Source organism: Bison bison, unplaced genomic scaffold (genome assembly GCF_000754665.1).
Source record: "Bison bison bison isolate TAMUID 2011002044 unplaced genomic scaffold, Bison_UMD1.0 scf7180017864338, whole genome shotgun sequence".
NCBI classification, from domain to species: domain Eukaryota; kingdom Metazoa; phylum Chordata; class Mammalia; order Artiodactyla; family Bovidae; genus Bison; species Bison bison.
The window spans coordinates 3,479,951-3,495,172 of record NW_011494910.1 but is presented as its reverse complement, the minus strand read 5'-3'; the positions used below and the strand labels follow the sequence as shown (position 1 = coordinate 3,495,172).

Here is a 15,222-nt window from a genome sequence, read left to right as displayed (position 1 = left end):
TGGGGTGGGGAGGGGGGAGCGAGGCCACACTGCCTCGTTGGAGGTGAAGGGCTGGAAGCCTCTGAACAGTCTCTCCCAAGAGGAAGGAAGCACCCTCCCATCTTAATCATAGTAATCATCGCCGTTACCATTCACTGGATGCCCTTGGAAGACCAGACTCTACACTCATGATCTCATTTAGTCCTCATGGCAAATGCCTGGGACTGTTATTATCCCCATTTACAGATGAAGAAACCGACTCTCTGAACCCAGGTCATCCTGGCTCCAAAACCTGTGCTGTTTTCCTTATGCCACTCAGTCTCTCTACTTGTCCCACTGAAATGTCTTACAGGCCTTTACTCTTATTCAATTCAACCCCTGTGTTCTCCAAAAAGAACATTTATTGATCACTCAACAAGCAATTGTTGGCTGCACACTAAGCACCAGGCAAAGGGCTGGGCAGGCTCACGCACAACTGCCCTGCCAGCCGAGTAGCATCTGGGGGGTTCTGCAGGGCACCGTGCTTACAGGCCCTGGTGGAACTCAGGGTCCTGTGACCCAGGGAATGGGACGCACCAGCCTGACCTTCGTCTTCCTGGACACAGTCTTATCCACAATAGCAACTTACGTTTATATCACTCTTACATTTTACACAAGCCTTTCTGGTCCATTTACTCATCTCTTCCTCAAACAACCTTGTGGGGTTATGGCCCCCGGTTTTGCTGATGAGGAATCTGAGGTTCAGAAAGGAATGCTGCCCCTTCCACTTCACCCGTAAAGCCAGCACTAGAACCCGTCTCTGGGCCCTTAGTTAATGCATCTCCCTCCTCTCCCCCAGGGTGGTCTTCCACAAAAAGCATCAACCAGCCTGCTCCCCTCTGACAACCTGTCATTCACCCAGCTTCTCCCCTGGGAAGCGTGCGGAGGAGCATCTTGAGTCCCCCGTGTGGTTTCTCACTTTTAACTCTCTTTCAAATCTTTTGCCAAACTGGCTACAGCTATCCCACACTCTCCCCCTGGGAGACATCATCTCCCTCTAAGCGTATGCTGTCTCTTTCCTCTCCCTCCTTCTTCCTCTGAGGTCGTCCAGGCAGGCTTATCCCAGCGCTGGGGGGCAGGGGACAGGAGAGGGGACCAGCAATTGGAGGATGGAGGAGGAATAATCTCTACCGGGAGCTCCTCTGGGCCTCGGGGGCCTGGCACTTAGCTCTGCCCTGCTCAGCTCCTGGAACGTCAGCAAGGTTGCGCAAAAAGCAAGGAGAGAGACATCAGTATACAGGGTGGGGGAAAGGTTAGACACAGGAAGCCATGGGAGGGCCAGCCAGCGCAAACCATCTTGATTTTCCCAAACACGGCTGTCCCCCTGGGAAAACCTGTTGGTGAAGTCCTAGGCGGCTCCTTTAAGAAGGGTCCTCCCAAGGTCACCCTGGCCATCCCCCTGCCTCCAGGCAGCCTGCTTTCTTTCTTCCAAGCTGGCTGACAGGATGGTATGAGCCTTTCCGCCCGGGAAACTGAGGTGGGAGGGCAGGGCGAAGGGGCTTGTGAGGATACCAGGGGCCAGCGTGGGTTGCGGGGAGGATGCAAGGGAAGGAGGGAGAGGATCAACCCGCTGAATCCCAGCCGTGACTCCTGCCCTTGCACTCCTGCCTCCTTGTTGCCTGGTGTTCAGTGGGGGTGACAGTGATATCATAGATGTGGAGTGCCAACCACGTGCTGGGTGCCAAGCAAAACAGCCAGGGCAAGTGTATGCATCACCTGTGCCTGGGAAGGAAGGCCACCAGAAGAAGTGAGTCTGGTGGAAAGACTTGAAAGAGGGAAGGGTGGCACCTTGCTGGCTGGGGGCGGGGAAGACAGCATAAAACCCTGCTGAGCTAGGACCAGAGAGAGATGGCCCAGGCCGGCACTGAGAAGGGATGCCCCTCATCCTCCCTACTCTGTTTCTCCCAAAGCTTGTAAATGCCCCAGACATGAGCCAGCCCAGGCCCCGCTACGTGGTAGACAGAGCCGCATACTCTCTCACCCTCTTTGATGATGAGTTTGAGAAGAAGGACCGGACGTACCCACTGGGAGAGAAACTTTGCAGCACTTTCAGGTAACATGGCTTGAAGCCCAGACTCCTCTCCCTTCTGCTCCCCACCAAACCCTCTCCGCACCAGGGCACGGCTCCTATACTGCTGTCCCTCAGACGGGACTTGGGAACCCTGAATTTGAGATCCTACACCTCATCTTTACTGAGACCCTCAAGGAAATGGGGAACGGGGATGAGGACCACTCACAGGTCCAGAGGGGCTGGCAGGTGTCCCGACCCCTGCATGGGGTCTCACCATGCAGCCCACGCGAGTCCCTCCTGGGTTCTCAAGGGCACTGGGGAATGGTGCGTCACCACAGCAGGTCAGAGCTCCCTCTTCTGCTGTCCCTTCTCCTGTCCTTTCCTCATCAAGGAAAATCTGAAGCCTCTCCCACCCCAAGGACTTTGTCCTTTTTCTCTCCTGGATCCTCTTTCCCTTCCCAGGTCCAGACAATGCTCAAAGGTAGCCCCTAAATTCCTGGGCTCCCCTAAATGATACTTACCAGGATGTGGTCTCACCAGCTTGTTGCACCCTCAGATCCCTGGAACTGTGCTGGTGGGTAGTGAAACCACACCTATAAGGAGGGGACTCCATGAGGTGACCTATACCTGCACTCGAGGAACCTGAGGCTATGAACTTTACCTACCCCCCCACCCCCCACCCTTCGCAGACAGCTGGTAGACCTCCCTCAGGCCTCACTGTGGTCCAGGGCAAAAGTCACTTCCCCACTCCCCTGGGGAAACAGCTGATTCAGTTACCTGAATTGAGGTCACTGGCAATGGCTGAAGTGGAGATGCAGGTGGAACTGGTTCAGGCTGGGGGATCACCCACTTGAGTCTTCACTAAAAGCATCAGCCCAGCCCTATCTCTCCTGGGAGGCTCCGTCTCTGCCTGGTTATATAAAGACCTTGTCAGCATTTGTGCCAAGGAGTTTAAGTCTGTGTTGTTTCTGCACTGGAGGGATGAGGGTATCTGCTGCTGTCCTAAAAGATGAGAATGATGGAAACCATAATAAGATGTAGGGAGCTAACAATTCCCATGTGGCGGGAAGGAGAGCCTTGAACGGTACCTGGCACACAGAAGGTACTCCAATAAATTTTCGTTTAATGAATGAATGAATGTTTAGAAAACTAATCCACTTCCCACTATCCTCTTCCCACTTGGCTTCTGGAACCTCTCTATAGGTGTTTAGCATCTGTTTCCAGATCTTCTCTCAGACTTCAGAGAAGTCAGACTGCTTTGCTCAACTATGGCAGGCTTGCAAGTAAGGCTGGACATGTGCAAGCCCTTGAGAGGGTTGTTTTTCTCCCCCAGCCAGCTCTCCATTCATGAGTCCAGTTTTCCCTGCCATGAACAAACCTGAGAGAGTTCCTGGGGGGCTGGTTCTCTCTCAGGACAAGCCTTTAGAAATGCTTTAAGCTATTTACTACCAGTCCAACTCCCAGGGATGGGAGAGGCACTACCCACTGCAGAGGGGACTGGGGAGTTCAAAGGCGATGGCGATGCTGTTCCATGAAGTGCTGGTTGGGACAGAAAATCTACCCAGATTTTAAAGGGTACAAAGCATTGTCTGTGTTGATTTCAGTTTTGGGTGACATCCAGGGGACGCAGTGTCAGGGAAACTATTGTTGGGCAACAGTGAAGAACAGGAATCGGTGCTGGGCAGGAAAGGAGGCCTAATCACAGCAAGCCAGTGAGTCACCAGATGGGCCCTGAATATTTGAATTCCCTTAGCTGGGAGAAGAAAAGCAAAGGCCTCCCCACCTCTTCTGGTCATCAATCCACCAGCTGTCATCCTTGAGATTGAAGTCCCTTGTTTTTACCGCTTCTGAGTTTCTGATGAAAGGACCTCAAGGTGTTCAGCAAACAGGGGAGGGATCAATGCTCCCCACCCTGCGCTGACCGACAAATAGTTTCCCCATTCTTCCCTCTTTTGATGAATTAACAGGGGAAAGAACTCCAGCATTGGAATCATCACACACAAAGGATGGTGGGTCAGCAGAGGCGAACCCTGTGGGGAAAAAGGAGCCTTCCTTTAGGGAGAGTTCCAAAAAATACAGCAGCCGCCCCCATTCAGACTGAGTTCTGATTCAGGCCCATTCTTTCACTTACTCATTCACTCATTTTTCCAACAGATATTCACTAAGCATCCCAGGGTGATACAGGAGGTACACAAAGCTGGACCAGAGACCAGACTTCTTTCCATGCTGGTTTTACTGTGTAGTGGGGGAGAGAGATGAAAAGCAAGAATTACAACCCGAGGTATTGCTATAGGAGCCCAGGCGAGGGTGACTGGGCCTGTTTTCAGGCAGATCAGAGGACGGTCGTCTGAGCTGGACTTGACGCCTCGGAATGCTAGGCACCCACAAAATCCATGCCTTTGAGAGAAGTCCTGCAGACTTCCCAGGTTAGCAGTGGGCAATCAGAAGACCTCCAACCAGTGTCCAGAGCAAGGTGAAGGCTCTCAAGAGAAAAGTCTCTGCCATATCGTGTGCGTGCTCACTGAATTTTGCACGAATGCATGAACGAATGACCAAGAACAGGATATTATAACAATTCCCAACTCTGAATGCAGTGCTGACTGAAAACCTGCCCTCTTCCCCTCCAGATGTTCCTCAGCCAAGATCAAAACCACAGTGTTCGGGCTGCTCCCCATTCTCTCTTGGCTCCCCAAGTACAAGATCAAAGACTACATTGTCCCCGACATTCTCGGCGGCCTCAGCGGTGGATGCATCCAGGTCCCACAAGGTCAGGGGTCCCCTCAGCCACGCCCATTCCCCTTCCCACTCCATCTTCTGTGACCTGCGTCACCCAACTGTGCCCCTGGGCCTTGACTCTCTGTGTCCTGTGCAGGCATGGCATTCGCTCTGCTGGCCAACCTTCCTGCAGTCAACGGCCTCTACTCCTCTTTCTTCCCCCTCCTGACCTACTTCTTCCTGGGGGGTATCCACCAGATGGTGCCAGGTAAGGCCCCTCCCCTCTTAGCAGGCAGGTGACCTGGACCGCGAGGATGGGTGGTGGGTGGCAAAGTGGATTCGGGTGCTTTCCCATCTGCATTCTCCTCCTGCTGGCGCTGCTTGGTCCCGGAGGGACCGTCACCGTGAGTGTCGACCCCAGGTCTTCTGTGACCTTGGAGAAGCCATAGAGCTTCTGTGAGCTCAGTTAGCATGAGCCGCTGAGTCTCCCTCCCTGGAACGTGGAGAAGACTTGGCAGGACAAGAAAGGCCGTAAAGGACTGAACAGATGGGAGAAATGGCCGTCCGACAGCCGTCATCCAGCAGGCCACTTCAGGGACATTCGGAGTTCTCTGGTGCGAAGTGAGACAGAGGAAAAAGGCCTGGTCACAAAGCCTGTTTCTGACGCAGGCTCTACTTATATTTCCAAGCCTGTTTCCTCTCGTGTCCAGTAAAGTCATATTAACAGTTGGGGTGAAAGTATCTGGAAGAGTGTGGATCATGATCAGATACGAATGGTTACTGTGATGCCAGAGAGGACCCTGGAGGCCCGGAGCGCCGTCCCTGTGGGGGCTGGGGAGCATTCCGGGCCCCCTGCTGGTTCCCATGGGTGCCGTCCAAACCTCTGACTTTTGCTGGCTGGGTGGGGCACCGCAGGTACCTTTGCCGTTATCAGCATCCTGGTGGGTAACATCTGTCTGCAGCTGGCCCCAGAGTCGAAATTCCGGGTCTTCAACACCACTACCAATGAAAGCTATGTGGACACGGGGGCCATGGAGGCCGACAGGCTACACGTGTCGGCAACGCTAGCCTGCCTGACGGCTGTCATCCAGGTGAGGAGCTCGGCTTCCGTCTCTGCCAGGGCCCCCCCCTTAGTACAGCATCAGCTCGGATCGCCCCTCCCACAGAGGCCCAGACTTGACCTTAAAGCCAATTTAGGCCTCTCCATCCTCCCTCTTCCCCATTTGGAGGCCACAAATGACCTTAAAAATGCAGAGTATCTCACCTGCCCTCAGCAGATGCCTAAGACCAGCATCCACACTTGATAAAACTGTCCTGAGCTAATGACTGTCTAAAGGACTCATGGCCTCTCTCCGATACCCTTTCCCGTGCCCAGCTCTCTGCCAGCAGTTTTCCATTTCTGTAACATTCCTTATCCCCCTCCAGCCGCCTCTGCTCCAAGCCACAGCACCTCCTGCATGAGATAAATTGCATTTCCGCCACATGCAAAGGACTCTGCTAGATTTCATGCAGGCAAATGCAGCAGGACAGAATGTAAGAGCAGGAAGGGGCCTCAGAAGTTTCATTCATTGATTCATTCAGTTAAGGTTTTTTGGTTGTTTCACCAGGCCAGGAACTGGGCTAGGCTCTGGGGATAAAAGATAAGTAAGAAAGAGGCCCAGATCTCCAGAAGCTCACAGCCCAGCAGAGGAAGTAGCCATATCAACAAATAAATGTGTAGGCAGTAAGATAAGCAGCAGAATAGAGCTATATACGAGTAGCTTTGGGAACATCAAAGAGAAAGTCAGGGAAGGCCTCTCCTCAAAGAGAGGAAGTGACATTTGACCTCAGTCTAAAAGGATGAGTAGAAGTTGACCGGTAACCATAGGAAAGAGGCACAGAAGGACAGTCCAGTCAGAGGGAACAGCATCCCACAGCACCGAGGCCTGAAAGAGCGTGAACTGACCAGGGCATGGAAAAACAAGGCATTTGCTGTGGCTGGAGGGCAGGAGGCATTGAGAGAACGAGCCAGAGAAGAGGCCAGAGAAGTAGGCAGGGCCAGTCAGTGAAGTCTGAGGTCTGTCCCCTAAGCAGCAAATTTGGTTCCTATTTGGCAGTCAGATTGGATCAGTCAGACTCTGGAGAAGACGATGGATGGAAAGTAGATTAGAATCAAAGCACGGGGCCAGCTGGGAGACTATGAAGAGGCCCATGCAAGAGTGATGAGGGCCTAGACCAGAGTGGCGGGCAAGGAGACAGGGGGTAGACTGGAAGAACGCTTTGCCAGGAACAAAATAAACAGGGCTTGGGATATTAGAAATGAAGGGCGAGGGGGGACGACTTCCAAGTTCTGGGTTGGCCAGCTGGGCGGACGGGGGTGTCAATCACTGGGAGGGCAAACGCTGTTGAGTGCTAGGTTCACTGCACAGTGGAGGAGACTGGAGCCAGTGAGGTCAAGTGTCAGAGGCCTGTGCCCCGAGGGACTGACTTTCTCTGTCAGTACAAGGCAGGACAAGGTCACAAGGGACTCGTTTTCCTAGAGCTACTACTATCTTAGGGCTGCGTGAACTCCAGGCCTGGGTTTGGGCCAGGCAGATGTGGGAGTGGCTGGCCCGTCATGGTCTGACCCCACCACCCCTCTGCTCTCAGATGGGCCTGGGCTTCATGCAGTTTGGCTTTGTGGCCATCTACCTCTCTGAGTCCTTCATCCGGGGCTTCATGACGGCCGCTGGCCTGCAGATCCTGATCTCCGTGCTCAAGTATATCTTCGGACTGACCGTCCCCTCCTACGCAGGCCCAGGGTCCATCGTCTTTGTGAGTCTATGAGTGCGCCCCTGCGAGAGGGTCTTGAGCAGACACGTGAGCCGAGTTCACTGTCTTAAGAAGTTGTGAGCACCTCGTTATGAGATGTTCTCAAGCAAAGGCCGTCTGACCCATTGTTCAGAATGGATTTCAAGAGGTTTCCATTTGGGGAGGGAGGGTCAAACACATGACCTTGACGGCTGGCTGAGGTTCTCTGTGATTGTGGTTCAGTCGCTCAGTCGTGTCTGACTCTTTGCAGCCTCATGGACTGCAGCACACCAGGCCTCCCTGTGCATCACCCACTCCCGGAGCTTGCTCAAACTCATGTCCACTGAGTCAGTGATGTCATCCAATCATCTCATCCTCTGTCACCCCTTTCTCCTCCTGCCTTCAATCTTCCCTTGCATCAGGGTCTTTTTCAATGAGTCAGCGCTTCATATCAGGTAGCTGAAGTATGGTTAAATCTCTGTGGTTAATTCCTGCAGAAAAGGAGAGGTACACTCTCCATCAGTTCCCCATCCCAGTGCCTCAAACCCTCCCTACCTGGAAAGTCTTTCCTTACGTCTAATCTCCATCCCGCCTCCATTAGCTTGAACTCTTCCTAGAGGAAAAGGAAGGGAATCAGCCTTCCCATCCCAGCATGGAGACAGGGGTGGGAAGTGGGACCGTGAGTAGGGTCTGGATTCTGCTTTGCTGTGCCTCTCAGAGCACTGATGACATCCCTCCACTGGCTCAGATGCTGGGTGGTGATGGTACAGGAGGAAGGGGTGGGAGCCCATGAGCATGATGCTCTCTCCCCCAGACCTTCATTGACATTTGCAAAAACCTCGCTCACACCAACATCGCCTCGCTCATCTTCGCTCTTATCAGCGGTGTGGTCCTGGTGCTGGTAAAGGAGCTCAATGCCCGCTACATGCACAAGATCCGCTTCCCCATCCCAACAGAGATGATTGTGGTAAGGACCTTGCCCAGGGCTGGGGTGTTGGGGCCCAGGCAACAGGCTGTTGAAAAGCAGGAGAGCCCCTCTACCCATCCCTCCCCACCCACTTGCCCTCTGTGAGCTGGTAGGACAGAAGGTCTGGGGTGAACCCACTCCATCCCCCTGTGTGTGGTTCCCACTCTTCCTTATCCTCAGGTTGTTCCCTCTCAAAGAGTCAGAGGAGTGGGATTTGGGGTCCCCAGACAAAAGGGAGACTTGAGAGGGACCCCTACCCTGGCCCCAATTTAGAGCTAATCCATGTTCTCCTATCTGGGATTTGCAGGTAGTGGTGGCAACAGCTATCTCCGGGAGCTACAAGATGCCCAAAAAGTACCACATGCAGATCGTGGGAGAGATCCAACCTGGGTGAGTCCAGGGGGCTGGGAAGCCTGGCCCACTCCCACTGTCCTCCCCACCTAGGTTCAGAGTCAGAGATGAGATGAACTCTAAAGTATGTTATAAATTCTATGACACTGACCAGCTATGAATTATTACTATCACTTACTATGGAGAAGAGCCACACAGCGCTGGCTGTTTCATGAACAGTGAGCCGTGTGTGTGCATGCTAAGTCGCTTCAGTCGTGTCCAACTCTCCACGACCCCATGGACTGTAGCCCACCAGGCTCCTCTGTCCATGGGATTCTACAGGCAAGAATACTAGGCTGGGTTGCCATGGCCTCCTCCAGGGGATCTTCCTAACCCAAGGATCAAACCGTCGTCTCTTACATCTTCTGCATCGGCAGGCTGGTTCTTTGCCACTAGCACCACCCGGGAAGCCCCCTTAACTGCCACATTCCCCTCAAAAGTTTCATCTGATGGGTGAAGCCTCTCTGATCAGCCCTTCTCTGGTTCTTTGTCTTGCTTTAATGCATTGGCTCTTCTACCCACATGGGAAAAAGCTATTAGGATCAACAGAATTCACCGACTATCTACTCTGTGCCAGGGACTGTGCTGGGCTCTAGGAGGAGAGGACCAGTGTTTATACGGCAGAGCTGGAGCAGACAATGGAGAAAAGGCCTCAGAGCACTGGGGCTGTGGCTCTGGGACCAGGGAGAGTGAGGAGTCCGAATTCTAGACGTGAATGAATGAGGCCCTACCAGTTGCTAGTGTGGTGACCTCAGACAAGCTGTGTTCTCTACGCCTCGAATCTTTGCGGTGTCAAGGGGAGTGGTGGTAGCTGCCCTGCAGCGTGACACTGAGCATCCAGTTTGGAAGTGGTGGTTCATGCAGAGGCCCTGGCACTGCATGGGGCCCTACTGCCCCCTGTGGGTGCTGAAGGACTCAAGGTGCCCTCCTCACACCCTTGGGCCCTGCTTCCTTTCTGGCTCCTTGGCAGTTTCCCCACTCCTGTGTCGCCTGTGGTTTCGCAGTGGAAGGACATGCTTGGCACGGCCTTCTCCCTGGCCATCGTGGGCTATGTCATCAACCTGGCTATGGGCCGGACCCTGGCCAACAAGCACGGCTACGACGTGGATGCTAACCAGGTAGGTCCAGCCACTCCCAGCAGGGCCGAGCAGGACGGGCCAGGGCCCACAGAGGCCTGACGAGGGATGTCAGGGGCTCTTTGGCTGACTTCTACTTGGTTGGGAGTGTATGGCTTTATAGCAGCTGGGTCATTCTCAAGTTCAAGATCCAGCTAGCTTGAATGACTATGTTTGGTCTGTACTGTGTGCCCCCCCCACACCCCCCCCTCACCCCAGCTTCCAATCCTGCCCCTGTGCCCACAGGAGATGATCGCCCTGGGCTGCAGCAACTTCTTCGGCTCCTTCTTTAAGATCCATGTCATTTGCTGTGCTCTCTCTGTCACTCTGGCCGTGGATGGAGCTGGAGGAAAATCCCAGGTGAGCATTGGACCAGGGCAGTGGGAAAGGGATTGGGCGTAGCAGAACAGTTGCCCCAGAGAAGCCAGGTCAGCTGGTCTCCAGCCTGCCTCTCCTCTCCTCAGTCTCCACTCCGCCAAAGGCATTTATTGGGGAAAAAAATCAAGAGCAAGAATTTCACACCTACGCCGTGTTTCCATCTCTTTCTCTGGATAGGTGTCAAGCCTGTGTGTGTCCCTGGTGGTGATGATCACCATGCTGGTCCTGGGGTCCTATCTCTACGCTCTCCCCAAGGTAAGAGCACAGCATGAGAGCAGAAGCCAGCGAGAGCCTCCAGGAAGAGCAGGCCTTAGGAGCTGTGTGATGCCTCACAGGCTACAGAGTGCCGTCACTGTTACCCTTTGTCCTAGCCACAGCCTGCGAAGTAGTTAACGTAGGTTTTACTCTCGCCATTTTACAGGTGAGGGAAACTGAGGCTGAGAAGCGGTGACAAGGCTCACAAGCACAGGGCTGGTCTCAAGCTCCGGCCTTCTGACCTCAGGGTCCCCACCCGAGTCAGCGTTTACAGCGTCTGTGGGCCCCTGGCTCAGAGGGCCCTAGGCACAGGCTGTCCGGGGATGAAGGAAGAGGAGGGGATGGCAAAATTCCCGCCTGAGGGCCCTCTGGCTCCAGCACCTACACTTTCCAACCCTAAGGTTGAGTGCAAAGATTTGGGGGCTCTGCCAGTTCTGGAACTGCAACTCTGTCCTGCCAGGCTCCAGCATCCGGTGTCTGTAGGAAGGGCAGGGAGAAGGGGCCACACCGCAGGTGACGGGGAACAGTGTTCTGCTTCCCCAGTCTGTGCTAGGAGCCCTGATTGCTGTCAACCTCAAGAATTCTCTCAAGCAACTCGCCGACCCCTACTACCTGTGGAAGAAGAGCAAGCTGGACTGTGTGAGTAGCAGGCGGCCCCGGGTGCCTGTCATGCCTGGTACCCCAGGCACTGCCTCCTCCAGCCCCACAAGCCTGGCACTTCTGTCAGTGGTGCCTCTGGTCAGTTGCTCTCTAATTAGCACGCACTCAGTCGCTAAGCTGTATCAGACTCTTTGTGACCCTATGGACAGTAGCTTAACAGGCTCCTCTGTCCATGGGATTTTCCAGGCAAGAATACTGGAGTAGGTTGCCATTTCCTCCTCCAGGGGATCTTCCCGACCCAGGGATTGAACCAGCATCTCCTGTGTCTCCTGGATTGCCAGGCAGATTCTTTACCACTGAGCCACCTTGGAAGCCCTAATTAGCATAACCGAGTGTTAACAGCTGAGGTTTTGGAGTGAGACAGCTTATGTTCAAATCCTAATTCAACTGTTCACTGGCTCTGTGACCAATGGCAAGTCCCTTAACCTCTCTGAGTCTCGGCTTCCTCATCTGTGGTCACAGGTATTTTATACTCTCCAACCCTGCACCCCCACCCACAGGGATGCTTATGAAACGAGATAAAACAAGGAACACATTGTCTGAATTGTATCTTGAGTTCAATAAAACTTAGCTGTTATTATTTTTATAGTTCCGAAAAGCAAAATGAAGTCATTTAAAAAAACAAAAAACCTAGGACATAAAGCCAGTGGACCAGGATCTTGGGCAGGTTAAGACTTCTGTGGAATTCCATCTCCCCATCTGTGATGGGGTGCTATTCATGGCTGCACCATACACTGGTTCTGAGGATTAAACAAGATCAGAATTGGAAAGCAGCATGTAGCCGTGAACACTTAGCAAACATGACTTACTGCTTTGATAGTCACATTCCAAACACATCTCCCACTGGGCAGTAGAAATGAGGCTACTGTGTACTGACCACACTGCTTACCCCTCTGGAGCCTGACGTAAGCTGTGAGAGAGGATTTCCTAGCCTCCTTTCAAGATGAGGACAGCAAGCCTCAGAGAGGTTAAGTAATTCATCAAAGGCCACAGAACTGGTTAGTGGCAGAGGCAGGGCTGGAGCCCCAAGTCTTAGCCTCCAAACCTCTGAGCTGTACTGTCTTCTGGGGGAGGAAGCACACTTACATGGTAAGGAAGGAAATCCTTAAAGTCTGAGAATGAGTGGTCCATCTGGGGTCCCCCTTGAGTGAAGGACAAGGACGGGGAGAAAAATGAGGCCCCAGTATCCACCCCAAAGGTCTGCTTTGCCGCATCCCAACCATCACCCCACAACAGCAATAGTCCTGGTATTCACATCGTGCTTTGGGTTCCCATCTTACCCTCCCGCTCTCCATCCCCCACCCTCCCGGCTTACACACACAACTCAGCCCCAGGCCATCAGGTCAGGAAGCTGAGTGCTGGTCGAGTGCACACTTTCTATCAGATGGAGGAATGGAACTCACGTTACTGTACCCATCACTAGGCTTGGCAGGACTTTATCTTCATTAATTCTTCAGTCCTTTCATGAAGCTGGTATTATTATTCACATAGCTGTGTGTGCATGCTAACTTGCTTCAGTCGTGTCTGACTCTTTGCAACACCATGGACTGTAGTCCACCAGGCTCCTCTGTCCATGGGATTCCCAGGCAAGAATCCTGGAGTGGGCTGCCATGACCTTCTCCAGGATTCACATAGCTAGTAAGTGAATATTCACAAGTAGGACAACAAAACTTGGAGCCCAGGTATATCTGTCCCAAGACTCACAGTCTTCGTGCCATGCCAGCTCCCAGTGGGTGCAGGGGTTGACTGCTAACATCCAGAGAAGACCAGGAAGCCACCCTCAGTCCATTGGAAATGGGCGGGTGTCACCGAAGCTCGCCTACGTGAAATACTGGGAAATTGCCATGAAGAGGGAAGGGTGGTATAAGGTTGGGCTAGCAGAGAAGGGCCTTGGCTGACCCCTGAAGACTTCCCCAGTGGGGCAGGCCCCCCAAGGCCTGCTCTGACGTCTCTCTCCTCATAGTGCGTCTGGGTGGTGAGCTTCCTCTCCGCCTTCTTCCTGAGCCTGCCCTACGGTGTGGCAGTGGGGGTCACCTTCTCCGCCCTGGTTGTGGTCTTCCAGACCCAGTTGTAAGTAATGGCCCCTCCCCCAGGGCATGGCCATCAGGCCCCAGCTGGTCTTCAGGGGCTGCCATGGGGGGCCTGGCGCAGCTCCTGGGCCCCGCTGCCCGCTGGGTCTGGCTCTGGAGGGGCTGCCAGGCCCGAGGAGAGCCCGGCCCAGCTGGGACTGCTGGCACAGGCTGGGCCGTCTGACTCCCATGTCCTGAAAACCCAGGGGAACCCATCATGGTCATAGAGGGCTGGGGGCCCAGAGGAAGTGGGGTTGGGCCGGCGGGTGAGACTCAGTGTCCTTCCAAAAGTGTGCCAGACCCCAGATTAGATGGGATCCCACCCCGAGGGAGCCGTGGGCCAGAGGACAGCTAAGTCTCTCCCATAAAAACATTAGGTGAAGCAGACAGGGAATCCAGTCCGGGGCAGGAAGGATCCTGAATGTCAGGGACCTGTTTTCTCCTCTTGAGAACTCAGAACCAAGAAGCGGTGGCTTTGGGGCCACTTACGCTGTGTTCTCCACCTTCCTGCCCAGTGAGCCCCCGCCTGGGAGCTATGTCAGGGAGCTGCCTGCCATCTCTCTGATTATAGCCCAGCCACAGGCCACCAGGCGTGTGTCTCCAGCGCAGAAAGACAAACAGGAAAAGCCCAGGATCAGGACAGGACCCTCTCCTGCCCTACCTCTGCCCAGACTCCAGCCCAAGCGTCCCTCCAGGCCCGTCTGCTAATAGCATCCTCTTGTGTTTGTCTTTTCTTCTTCATCCAGTCGTAATGGCTGTGCTTTGGCCCAAGTCATGGACACTGACATTTACGTGAATCCCAAGACCTACAATAGGGTGGGTAATCCAAGCTCATGACCGCCCTCTTTCGCCCTACATCACCCCACATAAAAGGGTTTTGTGAAAAACCGATAAAAGATATCGCTGCTGACTGAGCTGACTCTCCCTGCCACAGGTCCAAGAAATCCAAGGTATAAAGATCATCACTTACTGCTCTCCTCTCTACTTTGCCAACTCAGAGATCTTCAGGCAAAAAGTCATTGCCAAGGTAAGGCTCAGTCCCCTGGTGACCAGAGGGAATGGACAGAGTGTGCCTGGCAGAGGCAAGAAAGGGTGCTGGGAGCCAAGATCTGGCCTCTTCCTCCAGACAGGTGTGGACCCCCAGAAAGTGTTGCTGGCCAAGCAAAAAAGCCTCAAGAAGCAGGAGAAGGGGAGAACAATGCCCAAGCAACAGAGGAAGTCTCTGTTCATGAAAACCAAGGTGAACTGAGGCTAGAAACAGCCCACGCCCTCTCCCTTGCCCTCTCTGACCTTGCCACCTGGTGCCCCACCTCCCAGCACCCTCAGAGGCAAGGACAGCAAGCCTCTGTGGCCACTGCCTGGTGGATGTTGTCTGTGGGCATCTTCTCCTTGGATGAGGAGCCGTCAGCTCCCAGGGTAACCACTTAACTCCATGGCCCCCTCCTCATTTTCTGGCTAAGATGAGATACACCCATGGACTTATGAGCAATCCCAGATTGCTCATAAGTTGCAAGAGTTGCAAGTGAATTTCCTGGGGTCCCCAGCCAACCTAGAACTAGGAAGGTGGGTGTGGATGTGGGAATTCTGCAGAGAAAAAGGTAAACACGGGTAAATGCAAAAAGGGTCTCAGTTGTTTCCAAAAGGGCTTCCTCCCAGAGCAGAGTAGACTGAAGCTTCAGTGGCTCTCTTAGAAGGGTCCTCTAAGTTTGCCTGCGTTACGGAGACCAAACGTGCAGACCTGCTCAAAGAGGAGGCTTTAGGAGGCGCCAGTCCTCAGGGATTACAGGGGCTTGGATTCCCCACCACGAAGTCCTGTTATTCACCTCCACCTGCACGCACCTTGCCCCAGCTTCAGCCACAGCAAAGTCTGATTGA

At 53.8% G+C, this 15,222-nt stretch overlaps 1 protein-coding gene and 1 long non-coding RNA gene across 2 annotated transcripts in view; one reads left to right on the top strand and one right to left on the bottom strand.

Annotated features, from left to right (window-relative positions):
- The first annotated feature begins 1,857 nt into the window (after window positions 1-1,857).
- Window positions 1,858-15,222, top strand: part of SLC26A9 (solute carrier family 26 (anion exchanger), member 9) — a 25,919-nt gene continuing 12,554 nt past the window's right edge. The window contains exons 1-15 of the mRNA XM_010854182.1: window positions 1,858-2,071; window positions 4,657-4,796; window positions 4,902-5,012; window positions 5,660-5,835; window positions 7,373-7,537; window positions 8,328-8,480; window positions 8,788-8,870; window positions 9,841-9,988; window positions 10,232-10,345; window positions 10,541-10,618; window positions 11,162-11,257; window positions 13,242-13,348; window positions 14,094-14,163; window positions 14,282-14,374; window positions 14,474-14,586. Of these exons, the coding sequence (XP_010852484.1) occupies window positions 1,893-2,071; window positions 4,657-4,796; window positions 4,902-5,012; window positions 5,660-5,835; window positions 7,373-7,537; window positions 8,328-8,480; window positions 8,788-8,870; window positions 9,841-9,988; window positions 10,232-10,345; window positions 10,541-10,618; window positions 11,162-11,257; window positions 13,242-13,348; window positions 14,094-14,163; window positions 14,282-14,374; window positions 14,474-14,586 (1,826 nt within the window). The 5' untranslated portion in view covers window positions 1,858-1,892. The remainder of the gene's footprint in view (window positions 2,072-4,656; window positions 4,797-4,901; window positions 5,013-5,659; window positions 5,836-7,372; window positions 7,538-8,327; window positions 8,481-8,787; window positions 8,871-9,840; window positions 9,989-10,231; window positions 10,346-10,540; window positions 10,619-11,161; window positions 11,258-13,241; window positions 13,349-14,093; window positions 14,164-14,281; window positions 14,375-14,473; window positions 14,587-15,222) is intronic.
- The window catches only part of LOC104998815, a 39,544-nt gene continuing 27,899 nt past the window's right edge, over window positions 3,578-15,222 (bottom strand). The window contains exons 2-3 of the long non-coding RNA XR_826511.1: window positions 4,161-4,264; window positions 3,578-4,059 (exon numbers count right to left, since the gene is read on the bottom strand). This is a non-coding gene — a long non-coding RNA (uncharacterized LOC104998815). The remainder of the gene's footprint in view (window positions 4,060-4,160; window positions 4,265-15,222) is intronic.